A 26,656-nucleotide genomic window follows, 5' to 3' on the forward strand; every position below is an offset into this window, starting at 1 on the left:
CCACGTAGCGGGGAGTGATTTCACCTGCCAAGTTGGCTTAGCTAGAGAGAGAGGGCTGCATCTGAGCAATGAAGAGGCATTTGGGAGGAGGCTCTTAGGCACAATTATATGGAGGCCTAGCCTCTCCTTTGCAGCAACAGTCTTCCCAAGGGCAAGTCCTGTGGGAGAGGGCTCAGCCTATCAAACTGCCAGTCCCCTATGTCTGTGAGCACATCAGCAACCAGCGTGGTCAGAACCCAAACTCTTAATCCCTACCCTGGACCCTTAACTCCTACTTTAAAGGCCATTGATAAAGAAAACTGTACTTTAGAGTTTGAGTGGGGGCCGGCACTTCTACGGAACACAGCACAGCTGGCTGGTTGGGGGGTGGATTTTGAGGACAGCTAAATATTATATCTCTCCAACAGTAGCTGTCGAACAGCAGGTACTACAGGACCACATTGCTCTCAATTATTAATAGTTGTCTTAGCACAGGGAGTCAGAAATCCTGTTGTAAATCCCTACTCGGCCACAAACTCCCTTTAGGGTCCTGGGCAGGTCCCTTCCCTTCTTGGGCCTCAGTTTCCTGCTATTTAAAAGCAAGGGAGTGGGGATGGGCAGATGTTCCCAAAGAATATTGCATGCTCTACCATCCTTTCATTCAATACTCTGAAATTCTATGATCCCACCAAGGGAGCTGTGGTGCATCTGGAACATTCTTCGTCAAGCCTTCGGAGGCTCCCTTTTAACCCCTCATAGATGTCTCTTACAAATTCTCCAGGGTCATGGATTAGTTAAAATACAAAAGCTTAATTTCCTCTGCTTGGCTACTGTTATAAGCAATGATCAAAAGGAGTCAAGAAACAAACACACTTGGCTGGAGAGAGAATGCCGGCCATGAACCGGGGGACTTTCTCTCCCTGGTTCCCCTCCGTGTTTTGAAATCTCTGGGGCCTGTAATTCCTTGCTGCATTGGGAATTACTGAGATGAATCATAACATTTTGAGCCCTCAAAGAAAGGGAGAAGAAAGGGGACAGAGGCCAGGGAGAGTGAAGGCTCAGTGTTTTCTCTGTTAAATACATGTTTTCATTGCCGTGTGATGGGTTGAGAGGAATGAATGGCCATGATTTAGTTATCTTTTGGATGGATGATTTTAAATGCTTGTTGGAAATGGCTTTCATGAGACTGACTCCTAAAGCTAAGACACAAAGTGGAAGTCTGGTAGGGGAGCACTGCTTGTCTTTCAGAGGTTGTAAAAGCTCAGCCAGGGCTTTGAGAAGTCTGCTGCAGGCATTTTGTTTCTGTTTTTTCAATGGCCACACTTTCACTTCCACCCCATAATCCTTCAGACTGTCATCAGCCACCTTGACATAGGCCAACAGAAGAGAGCAAGACTGTTACAGCAGGGGGAGGGGTGGAAGATGTGTAAAGCAAAGGTGTGACTGCGGAATTATTCTAATCTATAACATCTTCATGTGGGGGCCCAGGATGGTGGCAGCCACTGTGAGGGGGTGGAGAGCAACAAAGGAAGACCGTGCTAGATGAGTTGTTAAAAGTCTGCCCAACAGTTTGTGGGCAAACGGATCAGCTTTGGAAGTCTTGCTCAAGCATGCCCACGTACCTCAATAGCTCTGTCTACCAAATAATCCAAAATGGCACCAGGAAAAATAGCCAGGCTAGCCCTTTGTCTCCACCCCAATTCTCTCAAGTAGTAAGAATCTACCAGGGCCTGCCACTCCTAGCTTGAAAATTTTTAAGGGCTTCTCAGTGCCCAAGGAGAAGGACCAGATTCTGAGCATATTCTACAGGTCGGGCATCATAGTAGCATTATTTATACACAGATTAGATAGATGAATGGATGGATGGATAGATGGATGGATGGATGGATGGATGGATGGACAGACGGACAGACAAATAGATAGATATTCTCATTTTATCCTCACAGCGACCAACCGAGATAAGTAGTCTTAATCATCCACATGTTGCAGATGAAGAAATCAAGTTGCAGAGAGGTTAAGTGACTTGCCCAAGAAGGCAAAGCTAGGAAGTGGTAGAGCCAGGGTTGGGACCCAGGAGCTCTGGCCCAGAGACCACACCCTTAAACCCTGTGCCATGCAGCCCCTGTCTATCTTTCCTGATGCCCTCTTAGAAACCTGTGTGCTCTTCCTAGGCTTCCAAGCAGCTGCATGGTTCTTGCTACCCTGCTCCATTTGTCTAGATGTTCTTCCTGAGTACCAATCTCTACCTGGAAAGGATATTAATCCTCAGGAGGTGGTTGGATGTTCCCCTTCTCCCTGAAGTCATCTCCACCAGCCCTGGCAAATTGGTTTTACCTTTTTCCCAACTCCCAGAGCCCCATAGCTCCCCCAGGTGACTATAAACCACAGTACCTCAGTTGTAATCTTGAAAATCCCTGGCCATCTTTTTCCCACCAGACCAGAAACACCTTGAGGATAAGACCTGCAACTAAATGTATATGTGAAATAATTGAGGCATGCTCTTAAGGAAAATAACAGAGATTAACAAGACAAATAGGTAAGGACACTCTTTGCCATACAATTCCCTTTAATTTTAATGTAGTGGTATTGAAAAGTAATCACAGAAGAATGATAGGGCTATCCCCCAGGTGTGTCTCCAAGTGTATTCCTACTTTGCCTGATCTGCCTGCTTTGACTGGAGGACTTTAGGAATTAATCATGCACAGATGACGCTGGCCTGACCAGAAGAGTTGGAATTGCAGCAGGCATCCCTCTCCACCACGACTACCTTCCAGGATTAACCTATAAAAAGTGCCACACCATGTTCTACAGTTGATCATGGTTTTGTATGCTCAACTATGTGATGATACCTTGAGCTACTGATTGTATTCTTCAGATAGTTTGTATGGTGTATGAATATATCTCATTAAAATTGCATTAAATAAAAAAAGTGCCACATAATATTACCACATTATCCCCTCCTTATGGGTCCCCCAGCTATTGTGCTCTAACTTGGATTTTCTATTTGCAGCAGAAACCCCAACAATTTCTGTGCACCATTTCACTGTGGATAGTCCCACCCCACAGTCTGAGCCTCTATTTCCTCCACCATTTAAGGCTACCTGCCTTGCAGAAATAACGTAAGTGACAGAACTTTGTAAACCGTCAAGCAGTACATAAATTTCACTTATTATTCATTGGTTCTGAAATGGACTTTGGGGCAAAGCTTTGCGGTAATAGTACCACAGGCGTACAATCTATTTCTAGTTGACGGAGGTATCTGCTTCCTAAAATGCCCTAAATACCCAAATAAATGAACCAACACAATCAGACCCAAGCCCCAGACATCACAAAGTGCTCTTTGTCCATTTATTTAGCATGAGTCATTTAGTTTTAATTTACGATCATATTTCATAACCTACCAGCAAATGGCCTGCAGTATGTATTTTGAAAAGCGTTGAGTCCTAGTAACATGAGACCTCATTCTGGCCCTGGGTTTAGAAATCTGGGCCCTGATAAGTGCAGGGAGGCTGGCAGACTTTGGGGAAGACTTTTACAATCTATGAATCAGTAATGCATGAAGTACTTGGGTCTCTTTGCAATTGACCTCAAAAAGCAAGATAAATTTCACAAGGGCCTATTGCACCCTCAGATCTGGGCCCCAAGAGCTGTGTTATTATGTCCTCAAGAAAGACACCATCCTCCCAACTTCTAAAGAGATTTAGAGTTGGCCACTGTTCAGTCTAAGCAGGGATAAGAACTTTCTAAAATTTCTTTAGAATATTTGAGAAAGGGACACTTCCTGCCTGGTTCCAATAAGAGTCTCTCCACTTTAAAAGCCTATCATTGACTTCAAGGGAGCAGAAACAGGATCCATCTTCTGAACATACCCCCATATTACAGAAGAGAAAACTGAGGCCATAAAAACCATCAAGGAAATTTTTCTGGAAATGCCCCCTGCCTCAAAGGAGCTGTGGGGCAAAGTCAGAAATCTGCCCTTCCACTCCTGTCAATGAACACATTAATTAACCTCTGGACCACACTCTACAGAAGTACTCTGAGTCTACCTAACCAATTTTACAACTCATTTGGGGGGGGAGGGGTTCGTTTAATGCAATGCTTTAAAGCTTTTTGCCTGTGAAATATAAGGACAAGTAGAACTGGCTCTATGTAGTCTGGCGAACACACCCGTCAGAGTCATGAAAGTTTCTTTAATATTCATCTGTGACTAGTCAACAGAGATTTGAAGCAAATCAGGAATTTTTTTTAATAACTGCCTTAATAGCATTACCTGGCCATCTAGCCAAATGCAAATCTTGTTTTTTTCTCCCTCAGGCATAGAGAATTTTATTTTACATCATGGTACATTGTGGATACTTATTGAACATTCCCCCAATTTGCCACTTTCCCATGATCCCTTGCACTGAGATGGAAGGCCCCTCTCTACCTCACTAACTTCTTCTTATTAACTTTACAACACGAAAGCAGGTAAAATGAGTAGCATTCTCGCAGTCATTTCGCTGAATTTCATCTCACCAACATACTATCCAAGCCAGGGGCTGCTCTTTTCCCAAATTACCAGCAGATTTAGATGGGATCTGGGCAACTGAAGGCCAGTATTATACTTACAATTTATTTATCAAGTGCTTTAAAGGGCCTATCTTTATCACATCCATCGTCAAAGGGAAGGTTCTTACTTGGGCAGAAATACAGTAGCTCTCCTGCCTGTTTTATTTTAGGCATGCAGGCAATGCTGTGGCTACTTGGCCAAATGCAAATCATTTTTATTGTCTTGTGAACCAAACCAACTTTTTAAAAGTTTGGACTTGTGGCAAATCTACACATTCTCTAAAACTTCAGGAATTGACAAAATCCAGAGCTTCCAAATTTTCCCAAAACTACTATTTCATTCAAACATTCACTTTCATTCATTCAACAACACTGTACTTAGTGAGCACCTACTATGGGCCAAGCCCTTTCTAAGCACCAGGAATACAGTTCAGAACAGGATAGAGCAAAACTTGGACCTCATGGGCTTCCTGCCTGTTATCCCTCTGCTGATTCCCACCTTGATTTACCTGTAAACCAAGGATGTGAGAGCCATCAGCGGCTAGTTTGGACTTGACCTCAGGAGCTCAAGTATCTCATCTGGTGCTTTGATGGATGCTCCAAAATATCAGTAAAAACAGAGGCATAGCCAGAGTGATCTGTTTGGAAGAGAGTATGGTGGGGTTAGAGACTTGTTGCCTAGAAAGCATACTATTTTTACCAAGATGCCATATTAAAATATGAATAAAAATAGCAAAGTTTTCTTTAAAAAAATGCTTTTACTCACACTTTCCCTCAGCTTGAGAAAATATCATGTGTCCATATCAAAGAATATACAGATATGTATTTTTTTTTCATCTGGAGTGACTGTGTGTGTGTGTGTTGGGGGGGGTGTTCTAGTTTGCTAATGCTGCAGAATGCAAAACACCAGAGACGGATTGGCTTTTATGAAAAGGGGGTTTATTTGGCTACACAGTTGCAGTCTTAAGTCCATAAAGTGTCCAAGGTAACACATCAGTAATCAGGTACCTTCACTGGAGGATGGCCAATGGTGTCCGGAAAACCTCTGTTAGCTGGGAAGGCACGTGGCTGGCGTCTGCTCCAAGTTCTGGTTTCAAAATGGCTTTCTCCCAGGACGTTTCTCTCTAGCAAGCTTGCTTCTCTTCAAAACGTCACTCACAGCTGCACTAAGTTCCTTCTCTTTGAGTCAGCTCATTTATATGGCTCCACTGATCAAGGCCCACCCTGAATGGGTGGGGTCATGCCTCCATGGGAATATCTCATCAGAGTCATCACCCACAGCTGGGTGGGGCACATTCCAAGCAAATCTGATCAGCACCAAAATGTCTGCCCCACAAGACTACATCAAAGATAATGGCATTTGGGGGACACAATACATTCAAACTGGCACATTCCACCCCCTGGACCCCAAAATGACATTATCTTTCCAAATACAAAATACATTCACTCCATCACAATATCACAAAAACTTAAATCATTTCAGTAACAAAAGTTAAGTACAAGATCCTATCAAAATCAATTACAGGCATGGTGGGTCCTAAGGCATAATTCTCCTTTAGCTTTGGATCTGTGGACTTAGAACAAGTTACGTGCTTCCAATATACAAAGGAGGGACATTCATAGGATAAACATTCACATTGCCATAAGGAGAAAGAGTAAGGAAACCAGGGTTAACAGGACCAAAACAGTTCCTAAAACCCGCAGGACAAACTCCATTAGATTTCAAAGTCTGAGAGTCATTTACAGAACAACGTTGCATCCTTGGGGCTTGAGAGAGTGGGAGTCTAACTCTTTCTAAGGGCCTTTGTGGCAGCCCTTTCCTCTCCAAACACTCAGGTGAGTGTTCCAACATATCCACACATTGGGGAGACCACCTTCTTGGCCCCACCCTCCTCAAACATCGGGGCAGCACCCGGATTCTTTTCCATCTCCAGGGCACACTCTCAACCCCTTCAGAACAGTGTGGTGGCAGCCAGGCTCTCCCCAATTCCCTGGAAATGTGCTCCACCCTCTTTGTGACCTGAGGTGGCAAAACTTTTCCAGAGTATCAAAGCAGAAAGCCCGCCCTTGACCTCCAGGGCAAACTCACCCTTTCCATGCATGTGGGCTGCTCTGCTCTCCCAGCCCGAGACCTCTTGACTCCAGACCTCAACCTCCATGGCTCTGTCTTTGAAGAAATTGTTCTTCAGTTTGTTCCTTGTCTGTCTCCTCCAGTCCAGACTGGCAATGGCTCTGTCTGTAAAGATCTCACAAAAATTCTGTTGGCTTCACATGAAGGATGCAGGGGTCAAAGCCATCAGACAACAGGACTTTCCACAAATCCTTTCTGGATAATTCCATCTCCAATCTTGGCTTGTACTGAAATGGAGGCTGGGTTCCATGTTTGCTTACATCCTCACATTGGGCTGTAGCTTCTGGGATTCCACCCCCTGGAAGCCCATAATTTTCCAAGCCACCAGCTTCTGGTTTCTTTGAACCCAAGAGTTCAGTTCTAAGTTTACCTCTCTCTGCTTGCCATTTTACTATAAGCTGCAAGAAGAAGCCAGGGTACATCCTCCGCATGTAGTCTGGAGATCTCCTCAGCTAAGTATTCCAGGTTGTCACTTTCAAATTCTTCCTTCCATCTGACACCAGGACTCAATTTTGCCAAATTCTCTGCCACTTTGAAAGAAGGATTGCCTTTCTTCCAGTTTGCAACAACACATTCATCATTTCTGCTCAAGTCCTCATCAGAAGTATCTTTAGAGTCCATATTTCCATAAACAGTCTCTTTAAAGCAGTTTTGGCCTTTTCTATCAAGCTCCTCACAATTCTTCCAGAATCTTCCCCCTATCCATTTGAAAAGCCATTCCAACATGTTAGGTATTTGCAGACTCAGCAGCAAAAGCACCCCACTTCTCTGGTACCAAAATCTGTTCTAGTTTGCTAATGCTGCGGAATGTAAAACACCAGAGGTGGATTGGCTTTTATAAAAAGGGGATTTATTTGGTTACACAGTTACAGTCTTAAGGCCATAAAGTGTCCAAGGTAACACATCAGTAATCGGGTACCTTCACTGGAGGATGGCCAATGGCGTCCGGAAAACCTCTCTTAGCTGGGAAGGCACATGGCTGGCGTCTGCTCCAAAGTTCTGGTTTCAAAATGGCTTTCTCCCAGGATGTTCCTCTCTAGCAAGCTTGCTTCTCTTCAAAACATCACTCACAGCTGCACTGAGTTCCTTCTCTTTGAGTCAGCTCATTTATATGGCTCCACTGATCAAGGCCCACCCTGAATGGATGGGGCCATGCCTCCATGGGAATATCTCAACAGAGTCATCACCCACAGCTGGGTGGGGCACATTCCAAGCAAATCTGATCAGCACCAAAACATCTGCCCCACAAGACTACATCAAAGATAATGGCGTTTGGGGGACACAATACATTCAAACTGGCACAGGGCGGGTGGTGGATATTCTTGGGGTCCAAAACCCATCTCCAACCCCACCCCCATCCTGGTAACTCTGATCTAGCTGCCTCTCTTAGTGAGCTACTAACATTTAAGGTATGGAGGTCTTGGACTTCAGTATGCCCAGAAATCAAATTCTCAAGGTCTCTTTGAGCTCACAGCTGAATTGAATGAAAATTGTGGTTCTTCTTTGACTTTGCAATATTGCTCCTCCACTTGAGCCTCTTGCACCATATGATCACAAAATTCCCTTCTACCCTATGAGTCTATGATATTGCCCTTCCATGGGATTCTTCTCCTGGTTCAAAATATTAGCCCAAAATGCAATTTTGCCTCAGATGACAACTTCTTATTTTAAGATGATTAAGAAACATCAGGGATGCTAAGGACCATCTCTTTCATCCTGGCTTCTGCTCCTAGAGGTGACACAAACCCCAAATTCTTGACAAAACTGCCAGTTCCTTGCAATAGCAATTTTGAATGCATGTTCCTAGGAGTCCAATGGTTCAATTCCCAGTACTGCCATTCACCAGCTGAGAGACCATAATCTCTCAGGGTCTCAAGATCCTTCATCTACAAAATAGAGGTGAGACATTAGCATGTTTCTCTAAGGATTAAAATTAAATTATATAAATGACTCAGTCCACTGCCTGGTATGCAGAAAGTGCTCATTTAATTCAGTTATGATCCAAAAAGATGAACACCACATTCTCTTCTTTTTCCTTAGTTGTAGTAAATTTGAATAATTCTGTTTAAAAGATTTCAGGGAAACCCTGGGATGTCACAGGATCAATGTTCAGAATTATTAAATATGTGCTGAGACCCAACAAAAAGAGTTATTAATTTGCTGATGATGAAGAAGGAAGAAGTTTGTGTGTTGTTGATATTTTTGTAAGTTTTGGACCCTGAAGAGTCATCACACATTCATTTCATTTCTGTTGTTCTAAAAAGCACATGGGCTCCCCTTTCTAGTCCCAGAGTTAGCCAGGGGGTGCACAGGAAGGAAGATTTGGGCATCTTCACCCCATGAAAGAGATATGAGTCCAGCTCAGGTTTGCATCTGCTCCAGGCCCTGGAAATCTTTTGCCTTCCCTTCTAATTGCATCTTTCCTTCTAAGGCCTAATTTCCTTGGTACTAGCCTGCTATTTGCAAGGGAAAAACAGTTTTATGGTCTCATCAAAGTGGACTGTGACATAATGGTATCCAAACAGGGTAGAGATGCCCCTATACCTAGAAATAATTTAGATCTCCACATCCAGTCCACCTCCCTGCCCCACGCAGCACCCCCCCCCCTCACACACACACCCCACCCCACACCCCTGGACACAGGAGCGGCAGGTGCACAGCTCCACACCCTAACACCCCCACCCCTCGACCCCCCCACCCCACTCCCCACCCCCCACCATGACTTCATTGACCAGTTGCTTTCCTGGAATTCTCTTCAAGTCAGATCTCATATTCCCTACACCCACCCTGGGATTTTTTACATTTTCTTTTGGGCTCCTTTCTGTTCCCACTGCTAAACAAAGAGAAATACAGCCGGAAAGACTAGACCCAGAGAGCTGCTGAAGAGGTGGAAAGGAGAAGATGAACACTTTGTAGCTTTCCCCAAATTGGCCAATTTCACATCAGTAACAGCCTCATCCATCACCAGCACCTCTCAGGTGATTTTCTGTGATGGGATCTAGGGAGGCACTTAGCATCTTATATGCAATTTCTTGACAAAGTCCGTTTTTCCATCAGCATTGAAATAAAAGCAGGCGGCACTTTGCCACTAAAATAGCCCCTTTCATAACATATTTGCAACCCAGAAACCTCTTTTGGTAAACTGTACATTTTCTTGGGTTCACACACACAGAGAAAAAGTCAAGACAGACCTCTGGTCCTGAAAGGACTTAACCTCATTCAGAGAAGAGGACTTGTCATAGCTAGCTGTCAGGCTTGGCCCTGTTTCCTCGCTGTGTGACTTTAGGCAAGTCAACTCACCACTCTGAGCATCCTTTTTATTTTCTATAAGATGGGGATAACAATAGTAACATCCTACCTATTGCCTTGAGGGTAAAATGAGATCCTGAATACAGGAATAATTTTGTACACTGTAACACCTAAATAAATGTAAGATATTAAGAAAAGGGATAATGGAAATCAATGACTAACTTTAGATGACTCTCACCCTTCACCTTTTTTTAGATGTATAATTTTTAGCTCCCCATGAATGGTAAATCACATAAAATATGGACATGATGCCTTTCCTTTTAAAGCAAAATGCAAAGACAGCAGATACAGGACAGAATAATGGAAATAGAGTGGGGCTCCGACTCCCAAGGATTTCCCAGCTCTGAGTTCCCTGGCTGGGTGATTTTGGCCTTGCTCTATCACTTCTCAGAGCAGTTTGCCATCTGAGGTCTACTTTCGTTCTCCGTCAAAACGGGAAAATACACAGTCCCTTGATTTCAGGGTTGCTATGAAGATCAAGAGAGAAAATGGCAGTGAAGGATGCATTGAACGACAGTGGAAGGCAGTCCTGAGTGTGGAAAGGACTGGGCAGGAGACAGGCCCGGTTTCAATTTTAGGACAAGTTCTCCCCAGCTCGCATCACCGCTCAGCCCCAGTGAGCTCATGTGGAAAATGGGGATAAGCGTGCTCACTTGAAAAAATTGACGGGAGGAATAAATGAGCTCCTATAAGAATTACCTGGCACACGGTGCTGGTAAGCACACCTTAGTACCCACGGCCTCAGGTAAACCTCTGGCCTCTGGGAGGCACTATTGCGTCGTGCTTTCCTGCTTTGGACTGGCCGGGTCACAAGGTCCCATCCCAGTTGGGCCATTGCCTACCTTTGCCGCCTCGGGCTTGCTAAATGAACGAACTGAGGCTGGTTCCCCTGACTCAAGTAGAGATGCTAATATATCTTCTCCCAGACTGGTTTAACTCCAACCGGCCGATGGGTATAAATAGCTGATCATCAGTGTCTGGCACTTGGGAAGCGCTCAATAAAAGGGGGCTGTTATTATCTGTTTGGCTTGCTCCTCTGGACGTCGAGGTGTAAGTTTAATGATGGGGGGACTGGGGGTGGTGAGGGTGCCTGGTGGGCTGCGATCTCCTGGGCCGGCGGAGCGGGCCGGGCCGGTGTCAACGCGCATTTATTGATGGCAGGTATTTGGGAAGTAATTGAGCGCGGCGGCCGGCCCGGGGCGAGAGTGGGCCTCCACGAGCAATTAAATGTGATTAGGCCGAGACCTTCGGGATCCAGCTGGGTGATTGATAACCCGGCCGCATTCCTGCCGGGCCCGCGACATCAAACGGGCGGCCGGCGGCGGGCGGGGCGTCAGGGGCTGCGCGCGGAGACCCGGACCTTCTCAGCCGGGCGCTGCCCCTCTCCTCCACGACGCCCAAGGTTCTAGGAGGAAACCGAGTGACGCGCCCCCTCCCTGAGCCAGGGTCGCTCCCTTGCTCACTTGCCCACTTGCCAGGTGCAGCCGCGGAGGGAAGGGCTCCGGAAGGATCGTGGTAGCGAGGAACCCCCTGTGCCGGGGCGCAGCGCAGGGTGCATGGCTCCGGGAGGAGAGAGGAATGGCACGAAATCGCTGGAACCGGGGAAGAAAGAATGGCAAAGAAAACGAGATAGAGAAAAATAGGAGACGGGGCGGGGGTGGGGGGAGGTGGGGATAAGAATAAACAGAAAACAGGAAAAGATGTAAGGGATGCAATGGGCGAGCAAAGCGACGGAGGGAAAGAAGAGCGAAGAAAGGAACGAGGAGGGAAGAGAAAGTTAAGAACAAGAGCATGAAAAGAAATTGAATAATCAGAAAGAAGAAAGGGAAAAAATAAAGTAAAATGATAGAAGTAGGGCACACATGAAAAGAATGAAAAGTGGGAAAAAAAGGAAATAGAAGAGGAGCAAGAAAAATGGAAAAGAGGGAGGGAAGGGGGAGCGAGAAAGAAAAAATGAGAGGCAAAAAAAAAAAAATGGAGGAGAAAGAAAGTGGAAGGAAAAGATGGGAAGCAAGCTGGCCTGGGTCGCTCCCTAGTTTTACCCCTACCCCCACGGCCATCCCAGTCCCAGCCTCAGTCTCAGCAAATTCTGTGCCCACAGCCAATCGCTCCCTGGTGCCTGGGAGACCGGGCATTTGCCCCCAAGAGCCTGACTCCCGCCCAACTTCTGCATCAGGCCAGCTCCTCCCCCACCTCCAAGGCTGGGTGAGGGGCCTCCCCACCCCTAAGCCCTGAGTAAGCAGTGGGCTCCCTGCACCCCAAGCCGGGGCCCCACAAGCCATAAATCACAAGCAGAGGTGCTGGGGGGGGTTTCCCGGGACCGTTGCCTCAGGATCCCGGAGCCTCTGGAGCCAGGGAACAGTTTCTGTCTGTGGTGATTCCACAGACAGGATCAAAACAGCATGAAAGAAATCAGAGAGAGGACGTCGGCAGGAGCTGGACTTCTAAAACCCCCTTCCGCCCCCATAGGCTTCAATATTAAAAAAAAACCCTAGGAGCCTCAGACACTGTATTAATTAGTGCAACCACCCATGAAAAGTTGGGTTTGGAGCAGCATTCTTTGCCCTGTGTGAAAAACCAAGTCTAATAAACAATTGTTAAGTTGGCCTGTTGCCGCTGGTAAATTACATAGCATTAAAAAAATAATGCTTTTCATATTAGGCACTAATTAAAGGTTGGGACAGCTTTAAAACAAGAGAGGGGGGAATCAAAGAAAATATAAAAATGTTCTTTCAAGAGTTATGGGAGGTTAATAAAGTATGTCTGTTAGAGTGAGCCTACTTTGCCCCTAGCTACAGCCAAACTGGAGCCACCACAATTGGGTCTCAATAAGATAATGATATTCCTTTCTCTGCTATTAAAAGCCTCCCAGTGCAAACTTAAAATGATTTATTTAATTTAGGAAATTATGAGGTGTAACTTCAAAGCTGGAGCCGTTAGTAATGGAAAATACCAGGTTGTTTAAAATTATAATAATAATTGTTTGGAGGACTCGGGACATCAAAGTGTTTTCATCAACAAATATGCAAAGGGGTCTGGAGGAGGTCGGAAGGAGTCAGGGGAGGCGGATGGAGTTTGGGTTTGATTATTATGACCCTTATCAGGGCAGGGCTCGGAAATCCTGCAGCCTAGTACTCTGTCTGCTCTGCTTTGAAGGGGTATATTTCAGAAAGCAATTTTTACTGATTTTTATTTAATTCATGGGTGGGAGGAGGAGGGAGGGGTTGCTGGGGGTGGGAGTGAGGTTAGAAGGGTCCCGGAGATGACAGGAGGCTTTCCCTCCTGGCTCTGACCACTTTATTTCATTCAAGAGGCCTGTAGCATCTCCAATCTGAAAGAAATGTTTTTGCTCATACGGAGGGAAAAACAGCCACAATGAACCTCATCAAACGGGCCCTGTGATTTTGTGGAGGGGGCTGTGTGTGACGTGGGTTCTTTTATAAATGAGGTTTATGCTTATTCCGAACCCAGCGGTGGAGAGGGAGTGGGGGTGAGAGAATGGCCTCTCCAACCCGTGGCAAATGAGCGGCTTTTATAGCAAAGAATGGCCGTGAGAGTTTTCATTCGGTCAGACAAGGTTCTGCTCAAAGGCAGGGATCCTCTTTTCAGTCGGGTCAGGCAGACGTTTCCCCAGCGCCCTCTCTCAGCCGGGCCCTCCCTGCCTACCTCCTGCGGACCCTGCCCTCGCCACCGCCAAAGCAGAGCCTTCTGAGGGTCAGGCTGAGCCCGGGGTCCAATGTGACACAGAAGCTGGGGACTCAGCAGGGAGCCCGGTTCCTAGTAATGGGGGATAGGGAAAGGGTGCTCCGGGAGAAAGGCTCCAGACCTTTGACTCTTGGGGTTTGGGGATCTGGAGGGCTCCCCAGAGCCCCTGCATCATTTTGCCAAACCTCATGCCCACCTCCTCTGCTCACACTTAGCTGCCACTTACCAGCTGTGACCTCAAGTGAACCATCTCTCTAGGTCTCAGTTTTCTCAACTATAAAATGGCATTAATAATATCTAGTGAAGGAGAGTGTGATGACTGAATGATAACATAGGCAAGAAAACGTACAGCACCACACTTGGCACATAGCTGGAACTCAATAAATGTGATCCACATCTTTTCTTCCCTTCTTTGAAGAAAGCAGATGCTGTCTTTCTGGAAAGTTGTGGAAAAAGGCCTTAACAGCATGGAAGGACGGGTGGGTGTTTGTGCCCGGCTTCTGGCAGACGCTCCGAGGATGTCCAAAACTCCGCGTACTGGCGTCTTCGGTTTTTATTTACAACGCAGGGCCGTGAGAGTCCTTGGTGAGCCAGAGGTCCTTCAGCTGCCGCCTTCGGGGGACAGAGGCAGATTTGCAAGTCCGGCCTCTGAAACACTCCACGTACCGGATCAGGCCTAACCGAGGCTCAGAACCTTGGCGTCTGCAGAAGCGAACCCGGGACAGGAGGTTCCGGGGGAAACTCTGCGGCAAGGCGCGCCGCAGAGCCCTTCGGCCTCTGCGCGGCAAGTAGGGCGCGGGCAGCCAGCCCACTCCAGTCCTCAATTCGTTATCCCATCCCCACCCCCATCCACCTAGTAGGGCTGGGATATGTTTGAGCCTGGGCAACCGGGTATCCTTCGCCGAGCCTCAGTTCGTCGGTACAACCCGAGTTCCAACACCTTGTGGAGCTCGGGATTTGGGAGCGATGGAAGCGCTACGCAAGTCGCTCAGACGATTCAAATCCACCCCTCTAGCCGCGCACCGCACAGCCCGGATTCTCCAAACCGCACTCTCTGGATCGCGACCCCCTCCCGGGGTCGAGCTTAACCTTTACCGGGAGCGCGAGTCTCGCGTTCCCCGAGCTGAGTGGAGAGACCGCCCGAGGCTGCGGGGTCGGAGCGGCGCCGGGAAGGAAGCTCGGTGGACTGGTTAATTAGGCACCCAACGTGGAGGCTGATGACGAAACCCGGGAGGGCTTGGGCCTTTGGAAAACGCATCCCTCAAAGGGATGACTGGATTCCAGGCTGAGATTAGGAATTTGGGACCGGGAGGCCCAGAAAGATGGCAGAAGCGCATGTTTGGGTAAATGTGGGTCGTTCTAACGGCTGGGCTCCAAAAGAAGCGGCCAAGAGGGAAGAAAACGGCCCCCAACTTCGAAGCAGGCCCTTGGAATTGGGATCACTCTCCACGCTCAAGCTGCGAGTGCTCTGGGACAAGTCGCCGCACTCCTGAGAGTTGAGGCCGGAAAATGTGGGCGTCGGCAAAATGAGAACGCCCGACGAAAGCACCGGTCCTGGTAGATGCCAGGTACTAATGGTTTCTCCCAAACGCAAATTTCCCCAGGTTTTTACATCTCTTCTGCCTGGTTCCTAGGGTGACCGGGGCTTCCCGTGCGAAAACAAGACCTCAGAAGGGTATCGTTCGCTGCCACTTCTGCTTTATTTTCGCAACAGAAAGCGAGTTTAATATCCTCCTCAGCTTTCCCCGTCCGTTCACCATTTTATTTTAGTGCAAACCCCAAGCCTGTACTCCATCTGTGTCTAGCAGAAATGGAGGCTGGGTACCAAAGAAGACTTGAGTGAATCACCTTCCCCCTTTAAACAGAAAAGAGAGTCGTTCTGGGTCCATCTCCTTGGAAGGAGAAAGGAATGGTAAATGGAGTGCAATTTGACACACTCCTGAAAGGGCCAGCCATCCCAACCCAGGGAAAGCATCTAGTTAACTAGTTTCATCTATAGGTCCCTTTTCCTGAGCTTTAAGTTTGTTGTTTTGCATTGTTTAGGTTTGGTAGCCAGAAAGATTTCAAGTTCAAGATTTTCCCTTGATTATCTGCAAACTACTCAGATTCTGGCCATCAAGTTCTGCCTTGCCACTTCCAAGCTCACCTTTCCCGCAGTTTGAGAAACTTCTAATCACAATTCCATTCCTTTCCCATAAGTATCACAGACTGATAGAGCAAATACGTCAAAGTTATTTCAGTATTTTCAGTTGAATGCCCCCCACCCCCACTTGGCTGAATCTGGCCACAACTCTAGATTGATTTTCCATTAAAATAATAATTAAAAATACCAACCCACCCATCTGGGTGGCATTTTTTGAGGTAAGCCCAGCTGAGTTCAAAGAGCACCTCTTAAAATAATTGTGAGATTGAACAAACTTTACTGCAATAAAACAAATGTTTAATTTAATTCAGAATAAGAGAAGAAATAACTCTTCATTAAAATATATATAATTGTACAAGGCACCCTTTCAAAGGGATGCAAGTATATCGAGGGTGGGGAGGGCAATGCCAATGAACAGGAGAGTGAAATGCCAGGGAGCTAAACGGGCTGTCTGTCAACACCATTTTTAGCAAGTCAGAACAAGGCTTTATCCTCTGCTCCCAACACATTGAAAAGTATATAAGTTTCTCTAATAAGTTTAGCACACACAATAGTTTACGCACACAGAGAGAACATGATTTTTTTTTCTTTCTGCACTATTAAGTATTCAAGAATATTTAGCAAATAGGTAGCGGTTACAAGATTTTCATTTCTTAAGCATAAAATTTCACTTCCCACACATACAAAAAATCACCTTTGCAATGTGTGAGGATTTCTCTGAAACCATCAATTCCTCCTGACATCCTTTAACTTTTCGCTCTCCAGTTATCTGAAATGGAGTTAAGCAACAGCCTTGAGCGGAATTAGGAAGTCCTCCCCTTTTCCACCTTATCCCCCAGGCATTCAGGATTCTTCTCATCCCCCTTTTACTGATCTTTCCAAAAGAAAAAAAAATAAAATAAAGTAAAACTTCAGCAATGTGGAGAGAGGGGAAAAAACTAGGCCAAGTATGACCGTATTGAATGCGCTTTTTTACGCATATAAAAATGCAAAAATGGGATGTGTCCCTTTCCCTCTGAGGAATCTATCCATATCTACTTTCTATGCACATTGTGTCTAATTCTAATATTTGCTTTCTGTAAGCAAGTCAACCAAACCAATTGAAATCACCAAATTTGTAGACACATTTTTAGCAAATAATTTGTCTTCCCCTACCAAGAAAAAAAAAGACAAAAAACAAAAACAAAAAATAATTCAGCAGTCTCCTTTAGGAAGGCAATATACAGAAAAAGTATATATATATATATATGTATGTATGTATATAATTTTGCTTTTCAAAATAATTTGAATTTTTATGTCGCTGTATAAAAATGTATTATATTTTATTACATATATATATACTTATATACAAAAACTGTCAGAGCCAATCTTTCTGAAAGAAACAGGGCCTCTGGAAGATGACACCAAGGAAACGTAGCTTGGTGCCTCCAGCCTAAAGAACAAATTCAAACTATGTCGTGTGTCCCTGATGGCCTAGGCTGCTTAGGATGGTGCAAAAGCAAGGTTTGCAGAAGGAGGAGTACTGGGCTGGTACTGCTTTCTTGGAGAGGGAAAGGGAACCCTTTATAAAAACATCCATCATGGAGTCTATTGATCTGCTCTTCCTTAGGATAAGTGGTACATGCCATATCCAACCGGCGTTGCGTAGAGTCCGACGGGCGGAATGGGGAGCACAGGTCTATGGAAGGGGTAGGAGGCTCCGTAGATGGATGCTGCTTGCAGGGGCGAGTTGATGGGGAAAGGGAAACTGAAGCCGGAGGGCAGCATAGGTTTTGCAGCCATTTTCAGCTTTTCCAATTCAGCCTCCTGTAGTCTCTTAGCCTTCGCCCTTCGGTTCTGGAACCAGATTTTGACCTGGGTCTCAGTGAGGTTCAGAGAGCTAGAGAACTCAGCACGCTCAGCAATGGACAGGTACTGTTTCTGGCGGAACTTGCGCTCCAAAGCCAGGAGCTGGGAAGTGGTGAACGGTGTGCGTGGCTTCCGATTGGTTTTGTGTTTCCGCAGGGTGCAGGTGGTAGGGCTCAAATGTCCTGGAGAACAGAGAGGGGAGTGAATTAGCAAAAGAAAGTGCCTTTTCCCTCCAGGTTGGTCCTGGTAGGCCTCCTTTTTAAAGTGATGGCACTTAGCTTAAAAAGATAAATATATATAATATATGGATTTTTTGGTTTCATTTTTTCAACAACATACCCCTGTCAAAACCATGCCTGTCTTGGGTGGAGACTGGCGTGGAGAAAGATCATATTTAAACAGACAATTTTTCACTAAAAAATAAGTCTTTTTTACAAAAAATTTGGGAACTTAATGGTGTAATGGAACTTTCTAGATGGAAAACAAACAGCATTAGAGATAGTGGGAAGAGAACATATATGAATAGACCAGCCATCATAAATCAAGAGAGCTGAGTGTTCTCTGGGTAATAAACCCCACCCCTCTCCTCTGAGCTTAATTTCACTGGTCTTTAAAATGGGGTGGGGTGGGGGTGGGGGGTTGATGGTGATCCCCAATTCCCTGAGATGCTGAGATAATCACACATGAGAAGGAAAAAGGAAAAGGGTCTTATGAACCGGTTTACCCATTTCCCTTGGTCCCCGCCCCCCACCCCGAAACAGGAAAAGTTGGATTGTTGCGGCATATTTATAAAGGATAATTGTGCAGATAAGGTCTGTGGTAAATTAATAGCATCTTTGGATTTGGGGGCAGCCCCATGCCATAAAGAGCCACACAGCTGTCATTCCATCCAACCTGCAGATTATAAAAATCTGAACATCATTTTACAGATCTGTATGTGGGCTAAGTTTTTTGGCCGGGTGCTTCTGTAATATAAACTTTACTAAGAAGGAGGGAAAAATTAGCTTGCCCATAAATGTAAATGTCAGAGGAAATCGTGCTGCCTCTGAATTGAGAGCATGTGATGACATCTTAGTCATCTCCTTTACCAAATCTATGGTCTAGGGCAAATGTGTAAATGATTAGTTTGTCACTAGAATTTAGAAGGTGGGGGGATTGCAAGCAAAATAAAGATATGGCAACAGCCTCCAGACTCTGTTTAAAATGCATTCAATTAAGGGAAGCCTTCAGACTGGGCATCCCTTGTGATTCTAGAGGATCAACTAACTTTAGGCTTGTTTTCTTCAAGGGGGGGGAAGTGAGGGAGCTGTGGGGCTACAGTGCTAAACAATTTTCCGCATTTGGCTTTTATGAGCTATGCTAATTTTCCAAATGTAGCCACAGTAGTAACTCCAATGTACGCATGGGGAGAATGTCACATTTCTTGTTTAGTTACTTTGGTGGCCCAAGAAAGAGTTTACACTTCATACTTGAGGGTGACACAGCACAAGTTCCAACCCAGCCTCCATTTCCATTAAGAGATGGGTTTGTTCTAGTGTCAGTTGACTGAAAAAGAAAGAGGCAATGGATTCTGCATTCAATCAGAAAACAGAAATCTGGGGGAGAAGAGGGATAACAAATTACCAGGACTCGTCAACTGGTACATAAGTTAGTCCCTAAGCCAGAGAGCAAAGGTAACTACTTAATTTACAAATAAACTAACAACACTGTCTGAGACTGGCTCAGAGACCTGCAGAATTCTCACCCTTCACCAACCTGGCCTGGCTCTTGGGAGGACCCAGGTTGTCTGGGCTCAGAGACCAAGCTCCTGGCTGCTCCTTGGGACTTGCATTTGAATTATGAAATTGCACATGTCTATCTGCACATGCCTATCAAAGGCATAAAGCTATGATGCTTCCTCCAGGCGCTCCCCCCCATTTTAAATCAGCTGGAAGAAGGATGCGATTTTACAACGCAAAACAGCATTTATCCTACTTCCTGTGAATAATAAAACCAGGCTGGGGCTGGTGGCTCGCTCCCTCCCTCCCGCCCGCGGCTCCAGGGTTTGGAGCTCCCCGGGGGCCCACCACTCCGGGGCCCACCACTCCGAGTTGCCTCCAAGCTTCAAGCACCAACGATCCACTTTGTTTCAAAATTAAATCCTTTCTCAGGATCTCAGGCTCTTCTCACGAGAGGGTCGTACTGGGGCCTGTGGCTGGCTTACAGAGACTGGGAAGCTGAAGTACGGGGCAGGGATGTTTACGGAGGGAGTGACGGAACTGCTGTGGCAGACCCCTGAAACTGAACAAAGCTGAGACTTCTGACCTCGGACTCCGCTCTATTTAGGGCCTGAATCCTTGATGTGCCGCTGGCATTGCCCCAGGCCTATGAAGGTTCCAGCACTTGATATTTGTTAAACAAATTAGGGCCCATAACATTTCTGAGCCTCGGTTGCGCTTGTCAATAAAATGGGTAAATAATACCAACCCCTCAGGATGGTTCGAAGTGCTAAACTTTAGAACAGAATATTCTAGAGAGCGCAGAGCCGGGTTCACCACCTGGTAAGGGATCACTGAATGTCCCCCAGCTTTTCTTGAGGGGTCAGGACGCAACACGGTATGCACAGACTCTTCTGAACCCTGCCATAAGTTCCTGTCTGCTAACAAGAGTCCCACAACTGCTAAACTGAGATCAGATAAGAAAACATGGTGGAAAGTGCTATAAAGCACAGTGCAAACTTGAGTTTAAATTCCTGGAGTCCTTAATCTCCTCACCCTTTCAGTCTTCCAGTTTCTAACAGAGTGGATGGAGTTGGCCCGAGGCAGCAGCCCCAGAGGACTCCGGGTATATGGCCTTGTTTTGCTCACAAAATACTGTGCCTGGCCAGTCCTGAAGGCTTCTTGATGGGAATGGAGAAAGGTGCCGTTCTCTGGGCTTCAGAGAATGACACTCTCTGGTCTCCCTCTCTTTCCCAGGGGTACAGTGCAGTGCTGCAGGCAGGTGGGGTGACGGAGTGGAAAAATCAAAAGGCCAGAAGATGGGAATCAAAGCTGCTGTGTGTGGGGAATGACCTCAAATTGTTAAAAGGGTCCAGGGCCAAAAACTGGATACCAAACTGGAGAAGAAATGTGAGCCATCCTTGGTCTGACTCTCATCCCTCCGTCCCACTGGACAGGACTTGGGGTGCAGGTGCCTGATCTCTGTGCAGGAGGAGCAAAGGCGGCCAGGGCACCCCAGAAGAGCAGGGCTTGGACACCAGGTCCCCATGTTGCATTTCGTGGTGGTTGTTGACCTGGGACAACCAAGTCGGGCCTCTCAAGGCCTCGGTGTCCACGTCTGAAAAAGGGCATAACCACAGGCCTTGTGCCTCTGCCTTCACTTTGGGGTTCTAGCAGGATATGGAAAACTAATGAGTACCAAATCTCTAAGTGCTGTGAACTGTTACTTTGAGCCCCGCAGAGCCCCCCGCACTTCTGAACCCAGCCTGTTCGGGATGAAGTTCAGAGCCTTGCAAGCCAGGTGCTGGCTGCGGGCACCACGGGGACACATTTCCTCGCTGCATCAGTCTCGGCCACCATTCCTCCATGGTATCCGGCTTAGACGCTCGCGGGGCGCCCAAAAGGTAATAATTTCTACCCAATGCTGGGTGAAACTTCTCTTAGCTCATCTTTAAAAGCGGGATGCGCCTTGCAAGGTGAATTCTGAAAGGAAACAAGGCGCTTCGTCCCTCGCACATATTTTTGGGTGCTCATTAAACGTGGATGCTCTCACTCCCCAGACAAGAGAACCGGGTGGACGTTGAAATAAAAATAAGGTACGTGGCCAGAGCGCTCAGGGCTGCGGGCTGGAGAAACCCACAACCCAAGCGACCCAGCAAACGCAGCAGGGGCTCGCCCTCCCCGGGCGGGCGAGTGCGCTCCGATGTGGATCACTTTGTATAGCGAAGGGATCCCGGATCCGGATTGTGCTGATGTTACCCTAAGGTTATCTTAGACGCAGTCGGCGCGCGGGACCCCCGGATATCCAGTGGCCAAGAAGAGTTAGGCTTGCTTTCCCGGGCGCGTAGTGCAGAAGGGGCCTCGGTACCCCCAGCCTGGAACACCCGCTCCCAGTTGCCTCCAGAACCCCACGCACCCGCCTGCCCCGTCTCCGGCCCCGGCGCTCACTCACTTGGCGGCGGCGAGTATTTGCCAGGTTCCTGCATCCACGCCGCTCGGTCCTCGGAGTTTTCCGACTTGACCGAGGCGGTCTCGAAGGGTTTGACCGGCGGCCTGGGGCTGTGCGCTTCCCCGGCGCCGTGTCCCGGCAGCAGCAGCTGCCGCACGGTGGCCCCGGCGGACGCACTGTCGGTCGGCCTTGGGGACGCCTCCTTGGGAAGCTTCTTGTCCGACATGAGCGCCTCCACGCTGAAAGGCAGGCTGGAGACCTTGACGCGGCGCTCCTCCGCAGCCCCCTCGGCGCCCCCAGGCCCCGGGCCCGGCCCGGCCACCATCACCGGGCCGTCCTCATCGGAGGAAAACAGGTCTTTGCCTTTGGACGGAGAAGCCATGACTCCTCTATCCTAGGTAGCTCCCAGATTTCTGCTACTCTCGTAGCCCGACAGCTGCGACTTGAACTTTTTTTAGGGGAGAAACAGGAGGGGCGCGCCGGGAGGCCAGCCTCCCCTCCAAGGGGAAGTGAGAGACTCGGCTCAGCCAATCCGCGCCGGCCCTGACGCTGACGCCACAGACGCTCCCTTCCGATTGGTTCCTCCGAAAGAGGCTGGGCCTTTTTTTTTTTTTCTTTTTTTTTTTTCTGTTTGAAATAAATTAGGAGTTAATTACAGGAGCAGTCAGAGTTGTTATTAGGCGATCCCTCAAGGGTTATAATCACACCAAAACTGAAAAGTCCAGGGCGTAATTAAGGCCGATTACTTTAAAAAGGAAGTTCGCTGAGTCCCACGTCTTCTCTCTTTTGACCCCTTTTTAAAAGGCACCTCGCGCGTCCCTTCTCACTGCCCGGGCACATTTAAAGTTTGCAAGTGAAGTAAACTTATTAGGCTGAAATATTTTATGAAGCGCCTACTGTGCGCCAGAAGTGGGCTAACTTTGCACCTTTACGAGTCAGCCCTGAAAAACTCGGCCCAGGATCCCCGCTGAAGAAAATACATGCCTAGCGCTTCGAGGAGAACCTCGCACTTGGCGAGCGCTCAACATGTCAGGTATTACTATGACTGAATAAGGGAAGAAAAGCAGCCGCAGGGAGCAGAGAGGTCCTGGTCAGGGGCTGCTCTCTTCAAACTCCCAAAGAGTTTGGACTGAAGAATGTCAACCCCATCTCTTGCACTCGAAAACCACCGGCGCACTCCTGAAAGCTTGGAATCCGCCCGAGCAAGATCCCGATCCGACCTTTTTCCCAAGACTGAACGCAAATGTGTGTTCGTGCGTTTATTTGAGCCAGTGTTCGTAATGTGTGTTTGGGTGCCAGTGGTTGCCTGCGAGGGTGATAGGGAGGGAGGTTAAAGCGCCGGTAATATCTAGTGCCTCCCTCACCCTGGCAAAGCTCCCCAATGCCGTCTTCCAAGTTTGTACATCCCAGGCCTGTGTACCTCTCTGGGGAGCACAGTTTTGTCCATTGCACAGATATCCTCACACACCCCAGATTATTCCCTCGGTAATTAGGTCCCAGGCCTTCTGTGAAGACTGTCTCTCTCCCGGAAAGGAGAGAGAGAGTTTTTAAGTCTTTGAGACCTGGGATCTCTCCGCTGCTCTGCAGGCCCCGGAGGCAGAACTGAACGTTTCAGATGACCATTTCTAAGTTGCAGCTGCTTTTTCCTACATCTGAACGAATATCCCGCGAGTGAGGGGGTAAAATATTGAGTTACCCAACTCTGGGTCTCGCAGGCAGTAGATGTTTGCTAAACCGTTCCTAGAGCATTGGGAAGAAGGGGGAACTTTTTTTTTTTTTAATGATTTAAATGACCAGCTTTAGGAGGACACCGTCCACTCTTTGCTGTTTCAAGAATTTTAGAAAAATTCACCCCCAGACCTGCAGACCCTCAAACTCCCCTTCCCACAGCATGTCTCTGATGCACTAGGCTTTCTTCACCCCCAAACTCTGCCTGAAGGGAAACCGCGCTGGTCCAGGAGAAACGGAAGCGTAGAGGATGAAAAGTCTTCACTGGCCAGTTAATTGGGTTTTATTAAAAGTGGTCCTGGAAAAAGTTAAAAACTAAAGAAGTTCTAAACATTGTTTTCTTTTTAGAAGGACCTCTGGGTCTCTCTCCCACCATAAGTAACAAGCACTTTAAAAAAAAAAAAAAAAAAAAAAAAAACAACTGGAAGCTTAGAGAAAGTTTTTCCTTTTTTTTTTTTTTTTTTTTTTGTTTAAAAAAAAAGCTATGAAAGCTATCTGGAAATGTATGCATTTTCTCCTTGAGTCATACCTGATGATAGTTGGCTTGATATGCATCTCAAATATAGTACAGGTAAATTCAGATGAAGTTCTGTGACTTCTTGAGGTACATGGCAAGGTATGGGCTATATATTTTGGAAGGAAACCTGAAATTCGTTTAGCCCTCCAGCTGCCAATTGTACAAAAGGGTTCAGTTTTCGGTTACACTGAACCCAGCCACTGTTTTATAATTGTTCCTGAAAATTCATTATTAATATTTATCAGCTTAATAGCACCCAGGCTCATTCCTGGGGAGTTAAAATAAATTAATGCAACTGGGGCTCCTCTATTTCAATGAGAGGAGAAGCCAGGTTCCCCTTACTATTCCAGGTTTCCTGATGTGCAGGCAGAGGAAAGGAAAGTATGAAGACAGAAATCAGGAAATCATAGAGATTAAAAAAACAAAAAGAAAAAGCTGGTGTTCAAAGCCAGAGTGCCAAGCTATGGCCATAGGGAGGTGGCATGAAGGATTCCCAGGGGTGGTAAGCAGCCTGCTCACCATGCCCTCTGCCAGCGCCTCCCCAGTTCCCTGCCAGGGTGGAGACAATTCAAGAAAGGGTCTGACTTCGGCTGGGAAAAGGGTGGAACCCCAACCTAACTCGAGCCCTTTATGGAAAGCCCCATCTGTGCATTTGCTCCCGCATTGGCTGCGTTTTCAGAACATTTCTTTTTTGCACGTCGGCATGACCTGGGGCACGTCACTTCACCTTTCAGGTCCTGCTTTTTATCTCTAAAATGCGAGATAATAATCCCTACCTGGCACGGCTTCGGTGGTAATTAAATTCAATAGGCTACATAAAGTAAATAGACAGTGTATGGGAATCAATAAATTAAAACACACTGTTGGATACCAAAAGCTGTAACAATCTTTCGAATGCTTTCTCTTTGCCAAGTCTCCACAGAAATGAGGTGCATGGCCCGCCTTCGCAGAACTCATGGTGGGTTCTTTGTAAACATCTCCGGGGCTGATAATTTGGCTCGGCCTAGAAGTGTCCTTGTTTTTCCCTTAGTGGAGGACTGGCCCTGGCCCTTAGGAGGCTTTCAGGAAACGTAAGCTCCGGATGACGGTTGCGTAGCGTCAGTATTTGCAGGCAGAAAAGTGGGGTTCCAGGCGGAACTCAGTCACCCATTCATCGTCAATTTTAGTAGCTGGACCCGTCCTCCAGGATCCAACACACAACGCTCCAGGCGGAGATTATTTTCCCCATTTTACAGATGAGAGGCCTAAGGCTAGGAAGCGCTAAATAAATGGCCCAAGGTCCCGCAGGTAGCAAAGAAGAAGACCCGGGGTTCCCACCCAGTCACCCAGCCAACTCCCTCCCTGCAACGGACAGGCCTCTGCCCACAGACCCTCAGCGTCCACCTTTCCGCGCCCCTCTGGACATTTCTCATCCGGGGCCTGGATCCTTTTGGGGAGCAGGCTCTCACTAGCGCTGCGAGTCCGCGTGCGACCACGCTCGCTGCCAACTGTGGAGCGCCGTGCGCAGATCGCAGCGTTTGCAACCGGGAGGAACGCTAACAGGAGCGCGGCAGCTAGGAGGAGGCGGTGGAGAGAGGCGGGGAAGGGGCGGTGGCGAGGTGGGGGAGGGAAAGGGAGGGGAGGGGGAGGGGGCTGTAGACGGGCCAGGGCTGCGGGCAGGCGCCAGGCGCGGGGAGATGAAAGGCGGGCTCCGGGGGAAGGGGCTGCGCCGGGTGACCGGCTCCAGCCGCGCCGGGCGCCCCGCCCCCGCTGCCCGGGGCAGGGGCGGCTGCCCGCGCCGGAGCCGCGTTAATTGCTCTCGGCCCCGGCACTCAGCCTGCGCGGAGCCGGGACAACCTCGCTCCCGGAGGAATGACAATTCTCCCTAATGGGACAACTTCGCTCCCAGAGGAGTGACAATTCCTGCTAATGGGCCGCTCGTTAGCGGCCTTTTCTCCCGAACCGGGGTATCAGAAGCGGGCAGACACGCGGGCGCCAACGTCCGCCTGGAATTCCACAACACCGTCCCTCCTCCCATTCCAGCGGTTCGCTGTGTGACCTCGGGCAAATGCTGCTCCTCTCTGAACTCATTTTTCTTACCTGTGCGGGGCGGAGTTGGAACGGAGAAAATCAGGTTTTATCGTTTCCAGACATTTAGAGAGGTGCCTTTCCGAGTCACACAGCCGAGAAAGGGGTTATGGGCATGCAGGGTCACTACCCGACGTTCTGTGGGGGACAAATCCCTCATTTGGACCCTCAAGTTGGCTTTCTCTTTGCCCCCGAGGTCAAGACCCGGGCCCCAAACCCAGTGGACGCGAAGTAGACCTTCGCCAAAGCGCTCCCCAGGTTACAAAGGGCCGTCCGAGACCTGAGCTTTCATTGGTTCCCCATTTTACAGATGGAGATAGTCGAGACGCAGTGAGGGCAGAGACCCGTCTGAGGTCAGCTGCGGGTCGGAAGACGCCTGCAACTAGGACGTCAGTGGAGCCAAGCGCCGAGCCTCCTTGCCGGTACCCGCAGAACGGAAAGGGAGGGGCCACTTCTTGGAAGGTGCTAGTTGTTCCTCACCACAGCAGGTGAGAGGGTTGTGGACAGGGAAAGAGCCTCGGGTTCTGCGCCAGAA

At 47.8% G+C, this 26,656-nt stretch overlaps 1 protein-coding gene across 1 annotated transcript; it reads right to left on the reverse strand.

Moving 5' to 3' along the window:
- Nucleotides 1–16,090: 16,090 nt before the first annotated feature.
- MSX2 (msh homeobox 2) lies at nt 16,091–22,301 on the reverse strand. The gene is made up of 2 exons (XM_037801637.1): nt 21,813–22,301; nt 16,091–17,845 (listed from the first exon to the last, which is right to left on the reverse strand). Exons 1-2 carry the CDS (start codon nt 22,189–22,191, stop codon nt 17,421–17,423), a joined length of 804 nt encoding a protein of 267 aa, XP_037657565.1. The 5' UTR covers nt 22,192–22,301; the 3' UTR covers nt 16,091–17,420.
- Between the last annotated feature and the right edge of the window lie 4,355 nt (nt 22,302–26,656).

The sequence above is a fragment of the Choloepus didactylus genome, chromosome 13 (assembly GCF_015220235.1).
Source record: "Choloepus didactylus isolate mChoDid1 chromosome 13, mChoDid1.pri, whole genome shotgun sequence".
NCBI classification, from domain to species: Eukaryota; Metazoa; Chordata; class Mammalia; order Pilosa; family Megalonychidae; genus Choloepus; species Choloepus didactylus.

Coding starts and splice junctions, on each gene's coding strand:
- MSX2 (XM_037801637.1), bottom strand. CDS start 22,191: ATGGCTTCTCCGTCCAAAGGCAAAGACCTGTTTTCCTCCGATGAGGAC. Junction 17,846..21,812: donor CAAATACTCGCCGCCGCCAA/GTGAGTGAGCGC, acceptor TCTGTTCTCCAG/GACATTTGAGCCCTACCACC.